A 23,063-nucleotide genomic window follows, 5' to 3' on the forward strand; every position below is an offset into this window, starting at 1 on the left:
TCTCAAGCTGTCCTGATGGGCCTCCCGAAGTCAAGAAATAACTGTCTAAGCTTATCAAGATGGAGGATACAGCTGTACAACATTTACTGCTGTTTCCAGCTTTGGGTCACAAAAACAAACCCCACCCACACATACAAGAAAAGGAATGGGAGCAGAGTTACAGCCTCACATCATGCATTTAAACAGAGTGGTGGCCCTATTGCTACAGCTGCATTGGAGAAGTACTGTATGATCTGGGACACCCATGCAGATGCTTCAGTCCTCTAGAATCACCAGTCAACCAAGCACAGAGAGATGTTGCATGAGCTGGGTCTCCAGATCGCACGTCTGAGTGAAGGCCCTGCTTCATATACTGCTCTCTCCCCCTGCGGCTGCAGCTGGAGCACTTTATGCGAGGGACTTCTAAATTTATGAATAGGAGCACATCATACTTTAAAAAGAAAGCTTCAGGGAACAGGGATGGCTGCCCTATTGGTCCCTGACATAGCCAAGCAACATAAACATTAGCACTTGGTCTCCTGCCCCACTCAGATTACATACTAGGAGTGTCAGTGAGGAATGCTAACCACCCCAATAACTCTCTACATCACCCTAGAGAGGTCTACTCCACATATTGAGAACCACTGACCTAGTTGCTGCTTGTTGAATTTACTCATGTATTCCTCCATTATTCCTTGTTCTGGCTCTCCTCATAACAATCTTTTCTTTGACAAACCATCAAGGGACAAAGGAACACCGACATGTCATTAGCAACACTAACTGGAATGGCTCTCAACTTGCTTTGTATTCTGCTAGGCACTCTCTGTAGTGATCCATTCTTTCCCCTCTGCCAGAGACCCATCTAATTAAAAACAAGTGAAAGATAAAGGTTTTACAGCTACACCAATTAACTGCTCCAAATCCAGTTCAGTTGCCAAAGATCATCGTTCAGTAAACTGTTTGCACAGAATCTGAGATGATATATCTTAATTTCCTGTTTTGTATATATCTATATATCGTCATTAGCTGACAGCAGCTATTGCATTATGTCTAAAGATATGTAACGCAAGATTGATCCTTGAATATTGTATCCACAAGGCTGGTTCACACACTCAGCTGGCCAGTGATCTTTTGAGTGAGTGTCCCCATCTCTGCTTCCACCAAATACTCCACCACCACAAAGAGGCTACTCAACCAGGTAGATGTAGAAAACAGCCCTGAATCTCTCCAATTCATTATTTTTTTATCCCATGTTTTGAAGTGCTGTTTGTATTGGAAAGATATAGTTCTATATACTCTGATTTCTTATCAAGAAAAGGTAGCTGCAAATTTTATTAGTCCTCGGATCTTGTGGCACTCCAGGAGGATAGTAGGAACAAGTTTCAAAATAATCCATCGTTGCTATGGTCACAACTTGTAGTTTCAAAAAACAGTTGTGAAAATTCTATTGTGAAAGGACAGTTTCTCTTGAGAAGTTTTCATGTTTTAAACGTGTTCACATTCTGGAAACCATTTCCTTGCCACATAGAAATGTATGTTCTTTAAAAAGGGATGTTGGATGGAAATCAGATTGAGCTTCCTTACTTCTCAGTTTGTATGGCAGCATTAAAACACAGAAACATAATTTTCTCAGCTGAGATGTGCTCTGTTTTGCAAACATAATTGTGTGTATTGAAAGACACTCTAGATGTAAGGAGTCTCCAATACTTTGTTGAATTACAATTAAGTACTGAACTACATTGTATAGGATATGAGGTCTTGGATTTTTTAAAAGAAAATGAGAACACTTGAATGGGTCACTCTCCCTTTTTATGTTTGCAGAAACCTCAACTGGCACTGTGGACGCAACCTCCCAAGCATGTCTTTAGTGGGAAAAGATGCTCAACAGCCCAAACACATGGACAGACGTAACACTTACTCTGTACTCTAATGCTTCTGCATTTAAATTCTGAACAATCATTAACAAGCAGAGGGAAAGCTAGTTGTAGCATGCTCAGACAAGTATGGAAGACTGGGTATTTTAACCCTAAAACAATAAAAGCTATGAAGAACAAAACAGCTTTCTTGAACTCTGTTTAGGTGTCAGGAGCTTTACAATGTCAAACTGTGTATCTAATGTTTTCACACACCAGAAGTGTTTAACTGCAAATCTTCTAAATCACCAATTACTCTGGGGAACTGCTTGGGTATCTTAGCCAGGTCAGTTGCAAAGATTTCCAACCGCAAATCAAGAGATAGTGAGGTTACATGGGGAATTCAATTATGCTGGTTTTGAAAATGAAGTCCACCTGGGTAGATTTCACTGTTGCATTGTCTTCTGCAAACTCCACAGACTAGGCCCAACAGCAGACCAACCCATGCAAGAACTGCCTCAAGCACCTTTGTTATAAGTGTGTGAGATGCTTGCAAGTAAGGAACCACGCTGTACTTCTTCCCTAAGTCCAGCCCAGACCTTTGTTAGCTTCTACCTCAGCCGACTTGCTTTCTTCATGCTTAGTCCAAATCTCCTTTTCTCTTCATCCATGTTTTTGTACTACTTCGTCCATCATCAGCTTTCTCTCCTTAAGTCAATTTAGTTGAGCTTGTAAGTTCAGCTGCTCCATACACTTTTATAACCACGATTTCTGATTGACAGAACTATTCAGTAATGTTTAGTCTGTTGAAATGACATCTATAACTACAGCCAAAAATATTTCAGCACCTGGACAACAGCATGCATTCAGCTTCTCAAAGCCAAAAGCAGACTTTCACCAGATAAAGTTGAGGTGAGAAATCACTGCTTTATTCTATCCATAATCGACACTGAATACACAAGAAAAACCCACTGTATGGTATTTATCAGTGCACATAATTAGCTGGGATTAGAGATGGAATACACATCACTTTTTGGTTGAAGTTTATAGTTCACTTATTTAGCTGGAAACAAAATCAGCAGCTGTACTCAGTTATACATGAAGCTACCCAATACCATTAATCCAATGAGTTTGGTATTCAACTTTGACTAGCAACTACACCCTATCATCTGAGGTGAAAGTCCTGCTTTTAACCCAAGATGCCAGGGATTGACCCTATGTGGGCCCCTATCGCTAACTTAGGAAGCAATCCTGTGGCCCCTAGACAGTGTCTGGGGGGCCATAGGATATTTCAGATACCTGAATGCAAGGTCATAAACAGCACTCTGACTGTGGATCCAGGAATTGTGCTCCCTGCCCCTCCGCCTCTAGCCTGCACGGAGAGAACCGCACTGGCTGCCTTTCTGAGGTTGCAAAAGTGACCTCAGAGAGGGGGTAAAGGGAGCATTTTTGTGGGTGGGGTGGGGACTGGAGACGCTGGTGCACGAAGTATCCCCAAACCTCTCCAACATCCTTCCCTTCCCCTCCAAAGCACCACAGCTCATCTAGTGAAAATGCAGAGGAGGAGGAGCAGGGAGGTGAAGATCGCCTCTCTTGGTGGTAGATGACTGTGTTATTCACTTCAACTCTATTACTAAAAAAAATTATGAAGGGAGATATTTCTCAGAGGAAAAAAACCACACAACTTCAAAAACATATTGCCTTGCAGATTTTTTTTTTATTTGTGGGTAAATTGCACAAACACAAATTCCACAATACTGTATCAGGATACACAGATTTAAACTTGAGTACAAAGCAGCATAGGGAGAGCTAACAACATACTGTACTCTGACATTCTAGCAGATTTCCAAAGACTGAGATGGGATTATTTTTTGTGTTGCAGGTTCAAATGGGTGGTGGAGGAAATCCATAGACAATCTCTTTAATAGAGAAAATAAAAAGCTGACAAAGTCCCTTCATGGTTGGAGTCTGAAACTATATCATTTTTAAAAAATTAGAAAATTTGTTAGAAAAAAAATAGGTACAGTGAAATTGTATATACTGAATCATAGGAATGTATCACAATTTTCTTTTAAGTAAAAAAAATCATCTTTACAAATGTTTTCTAGATCATAATCCGTTTCCTACACTGCCTCCCCCCAGAGATTAGGAGATTTTCTTTCTTTTTACAGGTTATCCTTTTCATATCAAGCTTGAAAGTAGTAACAAAATATACAAAGCAAAAAACTTTCATCCTCCCTTTTCAAACTAGAATTATATTTTGTCACTTACATCTTTAACATAGCTATATATAAATACTACACTACAGCTGATTGGTTAAATTGGATACCACACTTCAATAATATTGAAGGCCAACAATATTCCTGACTATCTCTTATGCAAGAAAGGCATCCAAGTGTGCCTGTACCACATTTCTTCTGAGTGATCACTGTGGGAACTTCTCCAATTCAACAGTGCAATTAAAAAGTACCCTCAAACTTACACTGAAGAGATTTCTATGACACTGTTAGGATATTTCTGCAAGAATAACATGTGGGAAGGGGGAAAGAGATGGACCACTTGGTGATCTTTACAGCCCTGAATTACATGTGGTGTTTAAAATCAAGGAACATGGCACAACATACTAATAGTGGGTTCTCCCCTCACCAAAAAAACCTGGACATACCTGCCACAGTAGAGATATCTGTACTCAAGCAGCATCATACTATTAAAAAAAGGGGGGAGCAGTTCTGAGAAGCCTTTTGGCACTAGGATATGACCAAATATTATCAAGATTTGACTGTGTGGCAGCTATCCTTATACACTCAATGGTTGGTGGTTGCATTAGCTAGATTCAGGTAGCAACTGATAGCATGAGGGTTTGGGGACTTTTTTGGTATGACTTTTTAGTGACCCTTCAGAAAGAAAAGTCAGCATTCAAAATCTGCCTTTCCCAGAGTCTTATGCTGGTGTATTTACATAGCCTCAAACTCATCAATTCTCTGCTTGGTGTTGCCTTGCCGGATCTGCCTCAGTGTCTTGTACTTGTCACGTCCTTGTCGCATGTTCTCTGTGTGGATGAGGTCGTTTTGGGTCTTCTTGTTTTCATCTCTGGCCTGTGCTAGTTCATCAGTCAGCGTCTACAATATTTGAACACAGTGTTACAGAGGGATACAAAAACCTAGGTGTGTGTGAGATAATATACAAAGCTACAATAGGACAGAGCCTATTAAATGTAGAAACTAAAGAGGAACCAGGAAGCTCACATGGTATTCTGGGAATTCTCAGCTTTCATTTAAACACTGAGGATCAGTTTTGTAGACTCCATGCTAATATAGCTTAAAAACATGTAGTAAGGTTCTGTTTGATCTCTACATGGCCCTCAGGTTCTATTCTCCTACTCCTCCTGTTCCATGAGTCCCAGTTCTCTCTCTCCTGCCTAGGACAAGAAACACCATGGCAAAGATTTCTACGTTTTGTCCTCCAAAGAGATGGGCTTGGCAGTCAGTGTATTTTTTTTAAAAAAATTGCTCTGAGCCACCAAGTTTTATCTCTTGGCATCTGCTTGCTTCCTCTCTAGGCTTTCCTCTTACTCACATGATATTAATCCTTAAATATCCTGCTCCTCACATGCTCAGTTTTGGGAAAGGGAGGAACATCATCCACCCTATTCATCCCTTTGCCTAAACAGCAGCATGGCAGAGAACTAAAACAGCATGCACGAGGAAGCTCCCAGTCTATTAAATCTAATGCGGGCAGAGTATCCATTACGTTAGAATTGTACATCCAGTACATTACAAGAATGCCTGGCTCTGGAGAATGGCTGCTAGGTTAGGCAGCCATTTTCAGCAACGACTGGCAGACAATCTTACCTTCAGCTGCCTCTGCACACGCTCATTCTTTTCTGCTTCAGTAATACGCTTCTCTTCATTACGATCATCCGATATGCCTTCGCTTGAAAGTTCTGCACTGTAGCCAGAGGACTCTGTTCCTTCATCTTGAAAGTTATCATGGACGTGGTAGTTCACTGGCTCATACACAGGTGGGGGAGGAGGAGGTGGAGCAGTCATCACCAGGTGGAGCTCTTCTTTTGTTTTTACAAGATCATCTTGGGCTTCCTTCGCCTATAAAAATGGAACAAGGAAGCAAATTTCTACAGTGTATTTTTAATTAGAATTCCAGTGTAACTGTGCTTCAGAGCATGGAAGAACAAAAAAAGTAAAAACTAAAAGCAGATTTGCTAGAGTAGAATATTGCAGTCTACCGTATTGTCTGTGGAGCAGGAGTGCACAACCTGCAGCCCACCAAGGCCTTAACTGTGGCCCCAGGGATGTCCTGAATCCACTGCTGAATTCCCTTCCCCAGCGATCCTAATACAGATCACTCTTTCCTCTCATGTTTCCTCCAGGGCTTCTTTCTTCAAACAAGGCACAGTTAAACTATGAAATTTGCTACCACAAGATGTAGCAAATTTGTCCAGCTTTAAAAGGGGATTAGACAAATTCATGGAGGATAAGGCTAATTATGGTCACTAGTCATGATGGCTACACACTACTTCCAGTATCACAGACATTATGCTTCTCAATACCAGTTGCTGAGGAACATGAGTGGGAGGGTGCTGAATTTTGCTCATGTTCTTCTTGTAGGCTTAACATGGGCATCCGGGTGGCCATTGTGGGAACAGAACGCTAGACTATATAGGTCTTATGGTCTGATCCAGCATGGTTCTTATGGCTGCAAGAGTAGCAAAAACTACTATTCTATGGGACTGTGCAATCCATATTCACAAAGTAATGGCACTGAAATAAAGAACTAACTATTCATTTGTGGAATTCTACAAGTGCTGCACATCTGAAGATAGGACAAACTGGTCTAAAGAAACATTACACTTACCCTGTGCTGCCACTCTTCCACTTCATTCTCTTTGCGTTTTCTTGCCTCTTCCAGAAGTGCAATCCTGGCTGTGTATTCTGCAAGCTCTGTGGCCTTGTTTGACAAAGAGAAAAGACTTTTAACATAATCCAGACAAGGAGGAATAACTTTTGTGTCTGTAAATTGGTTGATTTAGGAATAGAGAACAGGCCCATATTGGATGGGATTAGAGCAGACAAACTGGAAAGCATCCACCACAGGTCTACAGAGAGAGAACTTGTCTCAAGATGCTGGAAAATATAACTTTAGTTTCAATAATAAAATAAAGTTATATTTTCCAACTTCTTGAGACAAGTTCTCCCTCTGTAGATCTGTTTTAGATGGGGGTCATGCTCCCCTTAAAAAACCCCCACAGGTTTGCAATCTGGTGTTGCTTCTGGACCTGAGTGCGACTCTTAAGTTTCTTAGGTGGTAGCAGTAGCCAGGGGTGTTTTTGCTCCACACTGACGGGTGCACCAGCTGCACCTGTTCCTGGAAAAAGCAGATCTGGCCATGGTTACACATGCCCTTGTTACATCAAGGTTGGACTATTGTAGCACACCCTTACATGTGACTTTCCTTAGGACAGCATTCAGACGCTTTAGTTAGTATAAAATGCTGCCACAAGGCTGTTGACTGCAGCCAGCTTTAGGAAGGATGTTATTTCACCCCTGTAATATCTTTACTTGCTGCTAGTTTGTTCCAGGTGAAATGTAAGGTGCTGGTTATGACCTTAAAACCCTAAACAGTTTATGGCCAGGATAGCTTAATGATGGCGTCCTCCAATATGATCTTGCCAGTCCTCTGCAGTCAGCTGAAGAGGGTTCTGTTGCACATGGTGCAACTGGTGGTCACAAGGAAGAGGGGGCCTTCTCTGTAGCAGCAGATTTTGGATTCCCTGCTCGGCGTGAACTGCAGTGCCCAGTCTCTTTATGGTTTTCCACCACCAAATTAAGATGTTTTTGTTAAGGCAAGTATTTGTCTTACCTTCTGTTCTAGTTGCCTGGTTATATTGTATTTTCCCCTCTACTATGCTTTAGTTTTAATGTCTTGTTATGACACTAATGTATTTTAAAATTATTTGATATATACTGTAATTTGCCTTCAGCAATCTATTGAGAATGGAAAGGCAGGATACAAATTCTATAAGAAACATACATGGCTTGTTTTTCTTTCATTCTCAGACCCTCAGAAATATGGACTCTTGTAATCCCCTATGAATCAGCTCCACACCACTGTAGGATTTGCATTGGCTTGGCCAATAACTTCATTCTGTCCCACAATGTAGAGCTCAGCCAAACCTGTTCGTTAGGATTTATACTGTTTTCCAAGTTTCTCTCTAAAATGCCATACCAGCTGCTCCTGGCTCTTCATCTGGTCAGCAGCTTGCCGCTCCAGTTCTTCCTTGGCTTGCAGAGCAGTCAAACGCTCATTCTCTAGGCGCTCAGCTTCTTCCTGAGCCCTTCTCCTTTCATCTTCCAGCTGTCTAGCTTTCTGGATTTGGTCTGAGAGCTCTGGAAAGGGAAAAAGCCACATATGATTAAAAGGTCTGTTTTTTGTAAAATGCCAACTTTAAAAAGATACACCAACTCAGTGTCTTCTGCCTACACAGGACACATAGGATCTTGCTTTCTGAATGGTGTTACTTGTCTTATATGCAAAACATTCCTAGCTGAAAACATCGATAGCTGCAAAGGTACAGCTTTGCACTATGCCATTTACAGGAATGCAGGAAAGTTACCGATCCTAAAGTATTAGAGTGGTATAGGTTAAAGTAAGGATAAGGGGATGTTATGAATTTGGGTTTCATAATCTCATTCACAGATGTTGGCCTGTCTAAATCAGGGTGTAAAGGAAAGCAGATGGTATTGCTTCCAATTTTATTGCCGGCCTGTTGGGAAACTGAACAGCCACTGTCGCTGAAAATTATTTATTTCAGCTAAAGTTAAAGCTTCATATCAACTGAACTGTCATGGGGGGCATGGGGAAGAGATATTTTTCGAACTGTACAGCAGCAATGCTAAATACTGAACTTCATATGTTGGGTTTTCCATACAACTTCCCAGTGATTATGGATTATCTATCTCATCTGTTGATAATTTAATGAAGTGACTTTTTTTGATAAACGGAGATATTTAGAAGTTGCTTGCAAGAAACGGCTTAGCTTACTCTTTCTGCTGTTGGAGTAAGCAGTAGTAATGTCAGCTGCATTTTAGAGGGAAGTGTGTTCAGAGGGTTATAATTGATTCAGATACTAAAATTAAGAGGAAATTGCTATTAAACCCACATCCATTAAAGTGGGCCTATTGTGCTCTGTAGGGGACATGTTTCCCTGTTCGCATATTTCCATCAATCAAGAAACCCCGGAGCTGTTATGGGATGGTGGTGTTTACGGTATAGCTTGTAAACATAATACTATCCTGGATATCTAAGCAAATCTGAGAAAAGGAAGGCAGAAACATGAACTTGGGCTCCAGTTGTCTGCTGAATGAATGCAAGTAGTACCTTTTTCTGCTTTCTGTGTCTTCAGTTCATACTCTTGCAGCCTCACCATCAGCTCTTCTTTCTCCCTTAACATCTGCTCCTTCTCCTTCTCGATTGTCTCTCTCTTCTTCTTTTCATTTTCTAACTGTTGTCTATAAGGATATAAAAATGAGTTTGTTTTAGAACCTTGGAGACTACACATCAGCCTACTCCATACAACCAAGTTTACACTGGAGTGAAAAGCCTCTTCTGTGATTTTCCACAGTAGCTGGGACAGAAAAATGCTGAAACGGTCAGTCTCAAATTGCCTTGGGGTAGACAGTACGTATGTAATGAAACTATATGCTGCATAAGAAATGGCAGAACTGTTGATGAGTGTGATTTACCCTAACTAGTAAGGGTAAGTCCTGGTCAAGGAAGAAGAGAATTTTGACTTATGAATATGAAGCCCCTGGTTGTATTTGAATTAGCTGGCACTTAGTACATCACAGCATTTAAGATTTCTTAATGCATCTCTAGAGCATTTGGATATGACCATTCTAGGATACAGTTGTAATCCATTCATTCTTTTGAATAGTTACCTATCACTTTATGTTGGCCCTTCTCAGCTCAGTGTGTAGGTATACATGTAGTGAGAAAAGAGTGGCAGCTCCAAGAGTCATCCTGATTCCTAAATTTGCTTTGGTGGCATTTCATCCTGACTGCCAATCTCTACCTGTTCCACCTTTTGTTAAATGACAGACTAAGTTCAGCCACTTTCTCCATTCAAGGGAGCCATATCCTTCCTACCCCTCCTGCCCTCATACCTTTCTATCTGTTTTTGATGCTTCTCTTCACGGGCCTGGGCTTTCATTTGTTGGACCTCAATGGTGTCAGGTTTCCTACGGCGCATGTACAGCTCATGATTTCCCATACATAGCTGCAGGATCCTCTTGTTAATTCTTAGACGAGGAGCATAAAACACAAAGTCCTGGCAGAAGGAGGTATGAAAAAACCGGGTCAAACACAATATATACATGGGCTTCACTTAAGTATTCTCATCTCCCAAGTTTTCTAGGCCTCATATTTGGTCCTTAGTTCTTTGTAATGGAAAATCCCGGTAGTAACGTATCCTGGTAATAACATAAACAATTGTATGTTTAATCATACAGAGCTCTATTCCTTTCCTGTAAACTGCCCATGAATGCTTATTTCTACACCTCAAGTTCATTAGTAATTCCTGAACCTCATCTTTTCAATAAATGATACAACACCACTTCTTTAATCGCTTTTTCTAAAATGTTAATGCAGGACTGTGCATGTGGTTTGTAAGTAAAGGAGTGGAGGGCATCCAAGGTTTAAGAGATTTGTCATTCTAGAATGAACAGCCAAGTACCAAGGATTGGCAGGGGGAGAGAGACTGGGGGCAGGGGAGAGAAATTAGGGGTTACAAATACAGGATAAAGATTTTGATGTTACTAAGGAAAGGAAATTGAAACAATGAAGCTGTCCATAATCCTACTTTTCCAATAATATTTAGAATACTGTGCTATATAGAATACTATATTTAGAATGGATACTTAGAATACAAAGCAGTTTTCAAACTGCCAATGGATTTATGACTAATTTTCTTAATAATCATGAAATGATATGCTGCACCAATAATGTATTCAAAAGGGAGGGAGGAATTTCTGAAATGGTGTATTTTGTCAAGTAACTGGGACCAACCATCTATGTCATAGGGGAGATGTTACTCCTCCCAGTGGTCAGCTTTTCATGCCTTCAAAAGACAGTTCTTTAGAAAGGCTACTTTAAAACCGAGAGAGCGCCTTCTTTTTTACCAACCTGCCTGGTCACTGAGGTCATCAGAGAGCTTGCTCCTGGTGGTTCCACATGGACCTATCACCCGGTCGGAGTCCACCAGAAAGAGAGCCTTCAGCATAGTGGCCCCCTTCCTGTAGAATTCCCTGCATTTGGAGCTGAGGCAGGCACCAATATTGTGTTGCTTTCGGCACCTCCTGAAGACATAGTTATTTCAAGAGGCTTTCCCTGAGGGACCAGCCATGATTTGTTATGTTTAAAATCTGTTCTTTTAAAAATTTTTGTTTTAATTATGGGTTTTATTCTTTTATCTTGTTGTTCACTGCTCTGAAATCTTTGATGTGGAGCGGCATATAAATATTGTTCATAAAAAATAAAATAAATTAATCTATGAGAAATATTGGATTATAAAACAAAATGGTGGTTAATATTCCTACACAGTGATAAGGCATTTTTGTTTTACCTCCAGCTCTTAATCTATTAAATCTTCTAATGGAGGGGATTCATAACTATTCTATAATTTGAAGACCTCTCTTAGGAAGGAAGGAAGAAGGAAGCATTCTGGATTTCACTGTTTCAGTGTCAACTACCAACCAGATTTATTTCTCGGAAATAAAGGCCTTCAGTATTGTCCATCTATTAGAAGTATGCAGTTTGGACAGACAGGCAGTTTCACTCAACATGACCTGCCTCTGAGCCATTACCACTCCAATGCTCTTGCAAAGGTCACATTCAGGATTTCCACATCAACTATTTTCTCTCTCCCTTCTCATCAGCAAATGGAACAAAGATCCCACATGATGGATGCTGAGATCACGCCCACCCACCCATGACATAAGGCTGCTTATATTTAAAGTTCTGCAGCAGTCACTAAAGAGGTTTCACACACTCAAATGGAATAGCTTCAGATATAAAAAAGCAATGTCGAAATACAAATCATTTAGAACTGCTGGCCTGTGGAGTAAGTTATTTAGAAGTCTTGAGGGAACTATTTCCTTCAGCTATAGGAAACAATAAGCTAGGTGGATTATTGCTCAGAAGAGTTAATGAGGGGTTACCCTTATGGTCCCTGAACATAAGGTCACAAAGAATATTGTGGAAGTATTTTGGAGAACACCTTGAAGAGAGACAAAAGTAAATTAACAGGTAAAAACTGGGAGGGTTTGAACAAACACGAAGTCAGGGCTTTTCCAGAACCCAAGCACACCTGCTACAAGGACTTTTGGTTTGTGGTTTGTTTAGTATGATATGCAAACATGGATCTCTAGCTTGTCTCTTGCCCAACAAGCCCTAACTGTGGGTTATTTCTTTTGCTTGTTGGGGGAGAGACAAGTTGAGAGGTCCAGGTTCACACATCACATTAAACAAACCACAGACCAAATGGGTTGTTTAGCTGCTCCCACTTGAACTGGGAGGGACGGGGCAACATGCATGAGCATGACATTTACCAGACCACAGTCTATAAGGCCAATATTGTCTTTCATTCCACAGTCTACAACGAAGAGTCTAATAACCAGTATGCTGAAATAGTGGTTGGTTGTGAACACATTTGGCAGTTTAGTATCAAAGTAAAGATAGAAACAAATGTTCTCAATTTAGCAAGAAATGCTCATCAGTTATACTCACTGGTGCTTTCTTGTCAATTGGCTTTATAACAAATTTCTTATCATTGAAAGAGATGTTTCTGATCTCACTCCAAGGAAAGCCAATCTTGGGCGTTAATCTGGAAAGACAAAGTTATATATATGTTTTAAAGAGAAATGGGTGGTGCATGAAGTTTGCCGTAATTATGACTGTATTAAAGCTAAAAAGTTCCAGATTACAGTAGATTTGGGCAGAAGGTAGATCAGGATGTACTGATAAGATCTATGGGTGACTTGCAGGAGATAGGCAAATATTTCTGGTGCCAATTGTTTAAAAATAGCAACAGCAAAAAGGTGCATTTTTTTTCTTTATGAGGCTGCTGAAATAAAGAAAAAATAAGGAAAACCAGGGCTTGATTTTTGTGCGGAAGACCACCAAGCTCAGTTCTGGTACCGAAAACCAATTCCTGGGCTAAATTTGTGCTCAGAGAGGCACCCTGTTCCTTAGTTTTATATGCATACCCACCCTCTGAGCCAGAATTTTGCACCTGGCTCCAGTTGGTGAACCTTGGGGGTTCTAGCAAAATACACAATAGATCCTGAAGGCCTGAAGTCTGCCCATTCCTGAGAAGCGCTGAGTTAGACCTGGTTTGCATGATCACTGCAGTTTAAAGAAGCCTTGGTGGCTGTTGTAAGGCACAGCATGTGCTGGCCACTATTTGCCTAATCACCTGCCCAAACGAGGTTTGTTGGGTCACTTGAACCGCAGGCAGCATGGCTTTTTGGAGGGGAAGCGCTCCTCAAATAATCCAAGAACAGCCCATGGGATATTTGAGGGTGGTTTCCCCCTCTAACAAGTCATGCTGTCCGGGTTCAGATGACATGACAAGCTGCACCTGGCACATGCCGTGGCTTGTTTAAGCCATGGTGATTGTGCAAACTGGGCCTGTCAGATCTTCTCTGGGGTAGCAAAACAACTGTCAGTCACTTATAGCACAATCCCATGCATTTTAAGGAAGAAAAAAATACTGTAACTCCCAGCATTCCCCAGCCACCCATGGTGGGTGAGGAATGCTGAAAGTTGTAGGACTTTTTGGTGGCTAAACATACATAGGATTACATCCTTATTCAATGTCCTGACCTTAAGAGCCTTTATACTACCTCATGCTTTGGATGGTGGAGACCAACAGTGACAACAGAAGATAAAATGAGGCTGCATTGGCATCGGCACCAGGGCCAGCCCTAGACTAGCTGCCAGCGATGGGCACCCTAAGCGAACCATGCAATTGGCAGCCCCCCCAGACCCCAGGGGCAACTCTAAGCTGAGGTTTCTGGTAAACTGGGAAACATTTTGCCCCTATTTTCCGTTTAATGAAGAGGCAACACCACCTACCCACCCGCAATCTTCGGAAGCAGAAATAGGATCCTTTATAGTAAAACACACCCCAATTTTTTTAATTGAGCACTGTATCAGCACAGAGGGTCTGATAGAAATGAGAAAGGAGCTGAGCCGTCCACTCTGCAAAGGAACAGAAGTCCCACCCACAACGGCCAAGGGTGGTCCCTGGAAGAAGAGCCCTGGCTGAATCCTCGGGATGACGTGGCTGACAAGGTGCTACCAGCCGAGGACAAAGGAAGCGCTGCTCTTGGGGGAGCCTCTCACTGCCTGCCTCCAACTGGGAGCAGCAGTGGAGCGAGAGGATAACCCACACTGCCAGGGGATGGCCAGCCAACCTAACTTAGCCCCACCATCCCTAGTCAGTCCCTCGCTCACCCCCACAGCCGCAGCGATACTCCCTCTATACGCACACAGGAATTGAAATAATGACATCTTCATTATTTTATTTGTATTTTTCGTATGTGTGTTTGTTTCCTCGAATTTGGCGCCCCACTTGACTTGGTGCCTTAGGTGACCACCGAGTTCACCTATACGGACAGGCCGCTCCTGACTGGCGCTGTGGGACTGAAGGTTTTAACATATGTGTGCCTTAATGAGATTGGGATATAAATATGTATCATTCTTCTTCTTGAAAACTCTACATTGGAGTCCTAGTGGTTGCCCATTTAGGCACTGTTCAATTACACTTCTACTTAGCTTCAACAATTCTACAGCACTAGGTGCACCCAGACCACTCATTGGTGCTGGAATGTATTAGTTCCAGCTTTCTTGGGTTCCGGAGTGCGTTATTTTGCTTTCTTGGGTTCCGGAGTGCTCAACTCTCTTACATTTCCTATCCTCCTGGTATTATTGGGTAGAAATGAGCCACAGAAACTCTCTCATGGAGGCTTAATTGTGCTTTGTCCACCATTTTTATGAATTATTGTAAACCACCCAGAGAGCTTCGGCTATGGGGCAGTATAGAAGTGAAATAAATGAAATTCCTATGCAGGTTTTATTCATGTTAAAAAATCACCTGCAATTCATGGCAACCTATCACCATTTCAGCTACAACACAAAGGCAAAACTATTAAAAAATCCACCCAATATGTTAGTACCCATTTACCTTTATATATATCACACCTGTTACGAAATGTCTCAAAATGCTCATTGGTTTGTATGCTTAATTTGGAATTACAATCTTATCCATAAAGGAATCTCTCTCAGTTTAACCCCACAGTCTCTCTGGTGTGGAAGGTATAATTTACTAAATTATAACTGTAACACTAAATTTTAATCTCAGCCCAATGTATACAACTTTAAAACACTGGCATAGTAATTAGATGTTGGAGAACTAGAATTTATTTTCATTGTGAAAAGGAGGGGACCTGGTATTTTATATGTTAAACTCTGCATTAACTTATCTCATCTGATCTCGGAAGCTAAGAGGGGTCAGCCCTGGTTAGTACTTGGATGGGAGACTGCCTGGGAATCAGGCTTCCTGCACTGAGCAGGGGGTTGGACTCAATGGTCTTGTAGGCCCCTTCCAACCCTATGATTCTAACCACAGGTGTGGTTTGCCCTATTCCATTCTGCAGCTCTCCCTGTACATTCCAGCTATAATTCATTTAAGGAACAAGAGATCTAACTACATAAATAGATGGAGATGGGGGAATACATGAACCTCATGTTATGAAGATTATGAATTCATTATTATTTGTGCCAGTGTTTATATTGGTGTGCATATTTCCCCTCCCCCGATTCTCCTTCAGAGGCAAAGGTTCCTTTCTGCAGGCTTATACAGCTTGTAAAACCTGTTTGCATGACTGTGGCTACACAAAGAGGCTTGTCATTCAAGAAACAAGAAGTAGTTTCACTCATGCAATACCTAGGGTGACACTCCTTGTTTTCTGGGTGATGGTGCACAATAGCATTGCAAGGGGAAAATATGCTTAGTCTCTCTGGTCTCAATACAATTCTAATTAAAAGCAACATCAAGACCTAGCCTATACTCTTTTTAGTCCTTGAAGACCACTTGTACATCTCCTGTTTGTATGGTAATATGGCTTATAGCTCACCTTGGACATAAACAATGAAGCAAAGTTAGTATTGACAAATAATTAGCTGCATTTCAAGCATGCTCCTTATTTCAGATTCTCTGAACTCTTTCTTACTCGCCAGTCATCAGCTCCAAATCCTGCATCTGTTCCCTGTACTAAGCAAATATGTATATGAAAAGGAACAGTTTCTTTTTATATTTTGTTCCTATTGCATTTCATCTACCTCACTTTCTGATTACCACCCTACTGTTTCCCCACCTCTCTTCCTTTATTAGAGATCCCACAGCTACTTACTCAAAAGGATCTATTGCAAATCTGTGAATGCCACAGATCTGTGGACTCAACCTATTTAGCTTCCAGGTTAGCCCCAACTTTGCCAGCTAAGAACTTATGCACACGAATGGCTCACAGCATGAAGACCGTCACTGTGGAAAGAGATTTAAAGCGATTTCCATAAACTGAGCATATTGTCAATGCCATCTCTAACTCCTACCTTCTGTGGGAGAACTGGGTGGGCAAGGAAAATGGTTCAGTGGGCCAGATCACCATGGGCTTAACAACCCACAGTGCGTACTGGGAGCCATTTGCCTTATCACCTGGCTGAGCACAGCTTGTTGTGTCACCCGAACCTGAGCAGCATGGCTTGTTGGAGGGGGAAACACCTGGCAAATAACCCAACAACAGCTCATGAGCTATTTGAGGGTTGTTTCCCCCTCCAACAATCCATGCTACCCAGGATAGGATGACATGACAAGCTGCGCCTGGGTGGGTGATTCGGCAAATGGTGCCCAGCACGCACTGTGGCTTGTTAATCCACGGTGATTGTTTGAACCAGGTTATTCTGTCATACTTCATTTGAACCCAGCATACCCAGAAAGGCAGTAGTGGGCCAAATGGTTGTCCAGACCAGTCAGAAGTACTGTATATAAAGACCCTATTCTACATCATCTTTTGGCACAGACCTCCAACCCCTGGCTCTGCCTGGCCTTCCAGATTCCCCTCTGCCTCAGATGTTACATTTGGTAAACATCTGCCAGGGATGGGTTGGAGATCATTAATCCTGCCTTTGCACAGTTTTTTTGGCACTGAAGATAGACTCGACAGCCTCTGTAGTTTCTTCCAGCCCTATGATTAGTATCTGATATACAGTTTGCCTTTCGCACCATATAAGGATCCTTCCATTTGACCCCTGCCTGCCCTTCTGAAGCAACATGCTGGCATGTAAAACGTAAGGGGAAACTTAGGTCAGTTTGAAGATAGGCAAAGGCAAGTCACTTTGGTACCATGTGTGTCTCAGCACAACTGCATTCAGCACTTATTCTGAAAGGCAAGGTGACTCGCTTTGATAAGACTGCTATAAAAATACAGACCACAGATAGTGAGAGATTACTTTGGCACTAGTGCCTACTCTTCAACTTCACAAAGGAATAACACCTCAACTTACTTGTCATCCTTCTCATAAATGTTCAGCCCAAGTGCATCTACCCCCAGCCAGAGATCTGTCCCTTTCTTATTCTTGATTTCAAAGTAGTTGATTCCATACATCTCCAGGTCCTGGGCAATCTTCAGGTATTCCAGCATGGCATTCTCTCTGGTGATGGAAGAGAAATCATACACAGGAAATGTTAGCATATGTTTTGAAGATTGATGCAGAGCCTTTGGGCCAGTGGGAAGATAAAGACACCCATTGGGATAGCAGAAATGGCTTAACAGAAACCATGCATATTCACCTCACTACAACATAGTCACAATTTTATTCATTTCTTGTCCAATTTCCAATTTTGCTAGACTCCACCCTAAAGTCTTTGTCCCACATTCTTTCAAAATCATTTCAACAACCCAAGACTATCATGCTGTGTTTTACCCTTACTATGTGTACAGCACTAGAATTTCAGTATGTATCTATCAACTGTCAGTTCTGTATAATGAATGCAGAGAAGATGACGGCTCAGAGCAAGAGATATTTTAAGAACTTGCTGAAGTTCTTGTCTATTGCTTAGCTCCCATCGAAGAGCTGGGTGTAGAATGGGAATGCCAAATATAGTGGGTCATGGAAATGCTAAAAATCCTACTTTAAAAAAACGAATAAGCATATTAGGGGAGACAGACGACCTACTTCAATGCCATAACTCACTTGAGCATTCCGCCATGTTCAGCATGCCAGACCTGAATACGTTCTTCCCACTGTTCTCTAGAAAGCTTATGTTGGTCCATAACTCTAACATACAAAGAAAAGATATACCATGAGATTTATAGTTCCTCTAGGAAGATTCATTTGTAGTATTTAAAGTGTTGTGTTCTTTTAGTTTGTGAGCTACCCCCCACCCCACAACCACAAAATCCTTGTAAAGCTTTAGACCAGGGAGGTTGCCTACAAAGTTTAGATTATATCAGAAAGCTGTCCATCACATTTTTTGTTGTTAAAGGTGAAGGAAAGCACAGGTTATGCAACTTGGTGCCCAACATCAAAGGATTATTCCACAGGGTCTGCACATATACATGGCCCCATGAATTTTGCACCAAAATAAATTCCAATCTCCACAGACTAAAATCCCATTGCGGCAACTTGACTGTATTAGGCAGCTCTAAGCAGTAATACAAAATTGCATAATCTGGCTATGGAGGCTGTGCACCTTATTGTGAAATCTGGAATTTTTATTCAAAGATAAGTGGTAGGGAGTGGTGAGAGAAACACTGAGGCAATTTAAGTTTCACGGAATGAAAAGGGAATGTCTCTCTTGTACAAGAGTGATTGCCCAGCAAGTGACTTTACTCCCACAGAAATAAATATTCCTGTGTCTTTATGGCCACCTGTCCCTTGTAAATGCCAAAGGATCCTACTTAAGGGGGGGGGCGATGGGGGGGGAATTCCTAAAGAGAGACTGCTAGAAATTCTCAACTTGTAATTAAAAAAAATGAATGGTAGGTTTCTAGACCTCATGGTTGCAAAATGCAAGCATAAAGACTCCCAAAAGTATTAAGTTCATGATTTCTTAGAGGCAGCTCATGATTTTGTGGTGTTGAAACTATAATTGGGTTGCCTAATAAGAGAACTCAGCTAACACTTCTCAACATCCAATAGGAATTGTTTGCAAAACCTCCCAAATCTCCTTAAATTCCACTATATTTATTTGCTAGTTAATATGCTCGTTGCTGCGCTCCACCGGGGAAGAGGTCTCCCCAAAATTCTAACAATAGTCGCTTCTAGTCTCACGTCTCAAGTTGGGCCAAATCACAAAAAGAAGTAAAACATATTTACTTCTTCACTATGTTAGCTTCATTTGAACTTTAAAAAACAAACACCATAAACAAAGCAAGTTAGCTGTGGCACTTAATTAGTTACAATCTGGTCCTCAGTGGTGAGCAAGTAGCAAGCTTTAAACCTTTACATGTCCAGTGTTAAAGAAAGATCCTAGGGACCTGACTTCTCTAGGAATACTTTCAGCAGATGTTCTCACCGTTGGGGGACCAGACGTTCAGAACTGAGGTATCCAGACTTGTGCAATTCTTTATTGTAGTCACCAAATTTGGCTTGCACTGCATAAGACCCAAGGAGAACTGCAGTTTCAGGTGGGCAGTAGATCTCATCACTAAGAATCCCTTCCTTCACCTGCAGGAAGAACAGCTTTTGTGTGATGTCCTGGATCAGCTCTTCAGATACATCCTCAGGGAAAAACTTGGCACGGAATTTGAACTGCAGGGGATTCTCTTTCCTGACCTCTTGAGCAGAAACCTGAAATGGAGAAAAGAGCAGCAAAGAATGAGCAGCTTCTTAAGCACAGTGGAATTTATTTCACAAACAAGTTATTTTCTATCTTAAAATCTGCAGACGCAGTCCAAAGATTCTGTCCATAGGTCCTCCCCAGTTTTGAACAGTGTTCTCCATTTGTATGCACTTTTCAAATCAATCAATCAATCAATCAATCAAGGTCTCCATTTAGGCATGGGAAATCATCCTGTCCAGAAAACGCACTTTCAAATAATTGGCTCTATCTGCTTGCCTTGCCTTCTCACTCCTTAAACATTTTGACTATTAACATTTCTGAATACAGTCTTGGAGGTTAGCCCTATGGTCTGTCAATATCAGATACTTTCAAGTATGCTTCACCTGTTAGCCTTACTATGGTGACCATAAGGCTTCTACTTTCAAGAACTGATTTTGCTCCCTGCCCTCTGCCTTGTACTATATTCTGAGTGCTTTTTCTGCCCAGGGCTCTTCATTTATTTAAGTCAAGTGGCAGGATCACATATAGCAACTGTCCAGGTGCTTATGTGATGAAATGCTGCAAACACATATCCAACCACCTTTGATCATTAATTCTCCAAACATAGAAAACGACTGTCCCAATTCAGTACTGAGGTCAAATGTACCCCAAGAAAGCCATACAATTAAAATACCTTTTGGAAGTTAATAAGCATGACACCATCAGCAAGTTAAAAAAATGCCTTTATTGAGACATTCCCTTCTCTAGTGAAACAACATAGTTACACATGCAATCAATCAATAATACCCCCCAAAGTAAAGTATGAATGATATGTAGGTAACTTTGCCAGCATAGAAATGTATGTTAATAAATAAATATCTGGTCACAGGTGTCTACACCAACCTTAGTATTCTTATCATGAATGACCTCAGTCCTGGATTTGTTTTCTGATATTGCTACATGTTTATGCAATGAAGATGGCTGCTATCATTTCTTTGGTCTATAACAAATGTCAAATCTTCTGTTCTCACATCTACATTCACACAAGGACATTGGAAAGGGGGTAGGGGAAGTCTGTCAATGTGCTACACAGAGTCAGGTTTCTCTTGGCCAAGTCCCTGGCTAGTGGCACGCTGGTGAAAACATTACCAGCTATAATTCATCTGGAGCCCTGGAGCATGGTGTTAGTTCATCAGCCATTGTCTGGCTAAAATTTCGAGTTGCTGGGGCACCCTTATACATGCTAGTATCATAAACATATGATGTTTTGGAATCGCAACAGAGCCAGAAGAATATTTCATACTTTGGGTGGCATATACTGCCTCATTGGGCATCTGCCACTGAAAGATATTAATTGTTCATCAATTGTAATAACTTATATGATATGAAGCACGGTGGGGGAGTCTTGCAGTTTGAGACAAAATGACCCCACAAGTTGGATTAGTAAGTTTCGCACGAAATTATAGCTATGATGAAAGAAGTTTTACTGGTCACAGGAATTTTTTAAAAATAAAATATTTTAATTGTAAAGGGGTTTTGTAAACCTGTGGGTTGCTAGTCACCCTGATACAGTTTGTGGTGATGTTAAAGAAAATGAGTAAGTTGTCCAATATGAAAACAGACAAAATATTGGGTTTTTTAAGCCCTCTACACTCCTTTCCCACATGAAATAAACAGAACAGGTTCTGAGCTAAGCACCTGCAGACACGACAAGTAACTAGTAACTTTAAACAGCGGGGGGGGGTCACTTTGACCCCTAGCGCCTTATGTGGATGGCCTTTCACTTATCCCAGTCATTGAAATGACCCTAAAAGCCATAAGAGTAAACACATTATTATTTTTTAATTAAAATAAGGAGCGGGGGGCCCTGAAATACCACTTGGCAATTCACACCTCATCATGATTGAGGACTACCTGGAAGATGGAATTGTAGAAGATTAACACAGTTCATAAACTTTTTCCAGTGCTGTTGCAGTGTGTTAAATAGTGCAGGGCCAGATTCCACGTTCATCGGTATTCCTAATAAATATCAGTATTACCAAGAGCTCACGTTGAATGTTCATGAGGAGGCAGGAGAAAAATACATTTCCCTCACACAGCTCTCTAAAGGAAAATGAGGGGGATACTAATGCTCTGTGAAACAAATCAGCTGCTAAGGAGAGCTTCGTGTAATTTTTCACCATAGCACCAACCATAACAGCCACCGCAAGCTTGAAAGGCGATGGCTATGGCCAAGTGCACACAGAGTCTTATTTAATTTTTAAAGCTGAAATCTTTAGAACAAGCAGTATGTCTAGACTAGTTGCCACACCATAATTCTTCTATGAGAACAGCCCATTCTAGGCAACCTGGCAACTAGTCCTGCAAAGCCTTTAGAAGATTAAGAAGCGTATACTGAGAGGTTCCGCTAATTGAAAGAAACACAATAGCCAGCTATTTGGAATAGGCAAAGACATGCTGGGGCTCGACTATGAACAAACAGTTCAGATTGTCAGTGTTCATGCAAAGAAATTAAGCAAGTACTCAATTTGCCAGGGCATTAGTCACCAGGGTACTGAAATGTTTTTAAATTGTACATTTCTTCCTTTCTGTTTTGGAATAAGGTTTTCATACTGAGTTATTTAACCTCTGAAAGTCACAACAGCAATTGTTGGGTGCACTGGATTGAGCATCTGGTAGGTGACTCCCTAGTATCTGCCAGGCACAACTTAAGAGCGCTGACTTCAATGTATGAAACCTTAAATGGCTCCTTGTCCTATATGTTCCATTGCAGACTAATATTGACCAAGTGCACTCTTTTAACAAGGTTATCTGAGTGTCCTACTTAGTTTATAAGGGCATGCAGAGATGCAGGTGAGGTGGCTGATGCACAAATGGGCTTTTCTTCTTGCCAGTGCCCAAATCTAAACAACATTGTAAGGAACTGTTAAACTCTAATAGGGCCAGCTTTTGGGGGGAAAGGATAAGGTGGCTGGGAGGGGCTGGCTTTTTGCTGTTTCTACTGGATTCAGTAGTTGGCCAACAGAGAAAGACATATTTTTCAATTTGAAATATTGTTTCCTGTCCCAAACATTTAGGATGGTCTGGTTACAAATTAAACAGTTCCTGGGTATACACACTCAGATTCTTGTTTAAGACTCAAGGTTAACCTCAAATTTCATTTACCTTTTTGTCAAGCTTCAGCCAGGTTGGGAATCCTTTATTATCCACATACTGAAGACCAAAGTACCACACTTCACGCAATCCTATAGTCTTGACCACCTGGAAGAAGAGGAAAGAGTTAATGTAGTGGATCAAATATTTATAACACTTTCTAAGATTCCTGCTACCGT

At 41.3% G+C, this 23,063-nt stretch overlaps 2 protein-coding genes across 3 annotated transcripts in view; one reads left to right on the plus strand and one right to left on the minus strand.

Annotated features, from left to right (window-relative positions):
- SYTL3 (synaptotagmin like 3) overlaps positions 1 to 1,133 on the plus strand; it is a 65,340-nt gene extending 64,207 nt beyond the window's left edge. Inside the window, exon 17 of the mRNA XM_084827925.1 lies at positions 1,078 to 1,133. Coding sequence (XP_084684051.1) covers positions 1,078 to 1,106 — 29 coding nt within the window. The 3' untranslated portion in view covers positions 1,107 to 1,133. The remainder of the gene's footprint in view (positions 1 to 1,077) is intronic.
- A 1,734-nt stretch (positions 1,134 to 2,867) lies between these two features.
- Positions 2,868 to 23,063, minus strand: part of EZR (ezrin) — a 52,852-nt gene continuing 32,656 nt past the window's right edge. The window contains exons 4-14 of one of the 2 annotated variants that reach the window (XM_084827926.1): positions 22,897 to 22,992; positions 19,486 to 19,760; positions 18,162 to 18,245; positions 17,472 to 17,618; positions 12,633 to 12,729; positions 10,013 to 10,176; positions 9,228 to 9,358; positions 8,076 to 8,236; positions 6,705 to 6,797; positions 5,684 to 5,935; positions 2,868 to 4,951 (exon numbers count right to left, since the gene is read on the minus strand). In XM_084827926.1, the coding sequence (XP_084684052.1) occupies positions 4,787 to 4,951; positions 5,684 to 5,935; positions 6,705 to 6,797; positions 8,076 to 8,236; positions 9,228 to 9,358; positions 10,013 to 10,176; positions 12,633 to 12,729; positions 17,472 to 17,618; positions 18,162 to 18,245; positions 19,486 to 19,760; positions 22,897 to 22,992 (1,665 nt within the window). In that variant the 3' untranslated portion in view covers positions 2,868 to 4,786. The remainder of the gene's footprint in view (positions 4,952 to 5,683; positions 5,936 to 6,704; positions 6,798 to 8,075; positions 8,237 to 9,227; positions 9,359 to 10,012; positions 10,177 to 12,632; positions 12,730 to 17,471; positions 17,619 to 18,161; positions 18,246 to 19,485; positions 19,761 to 22,896; positions 22,993 to 23,063) is intronic. The other variant, XM_084827927.1, reaches the window with a different exon arrangement.

This window comes from Heloderma suspectum, chromosome 1 (genome assembly GCF_057233095.1).
Source record: "Heloderma suspectum isolate Gila_16-S chromosome 1, 16-S_ref, whole genome shotgun sequence".
Taxonomy (NCBI): Eukaryota; Metazoa; Chordata; class Lepidosauria; order Squamata; family Helodermatidae; genus Heloderma; species Heloderma suspectum.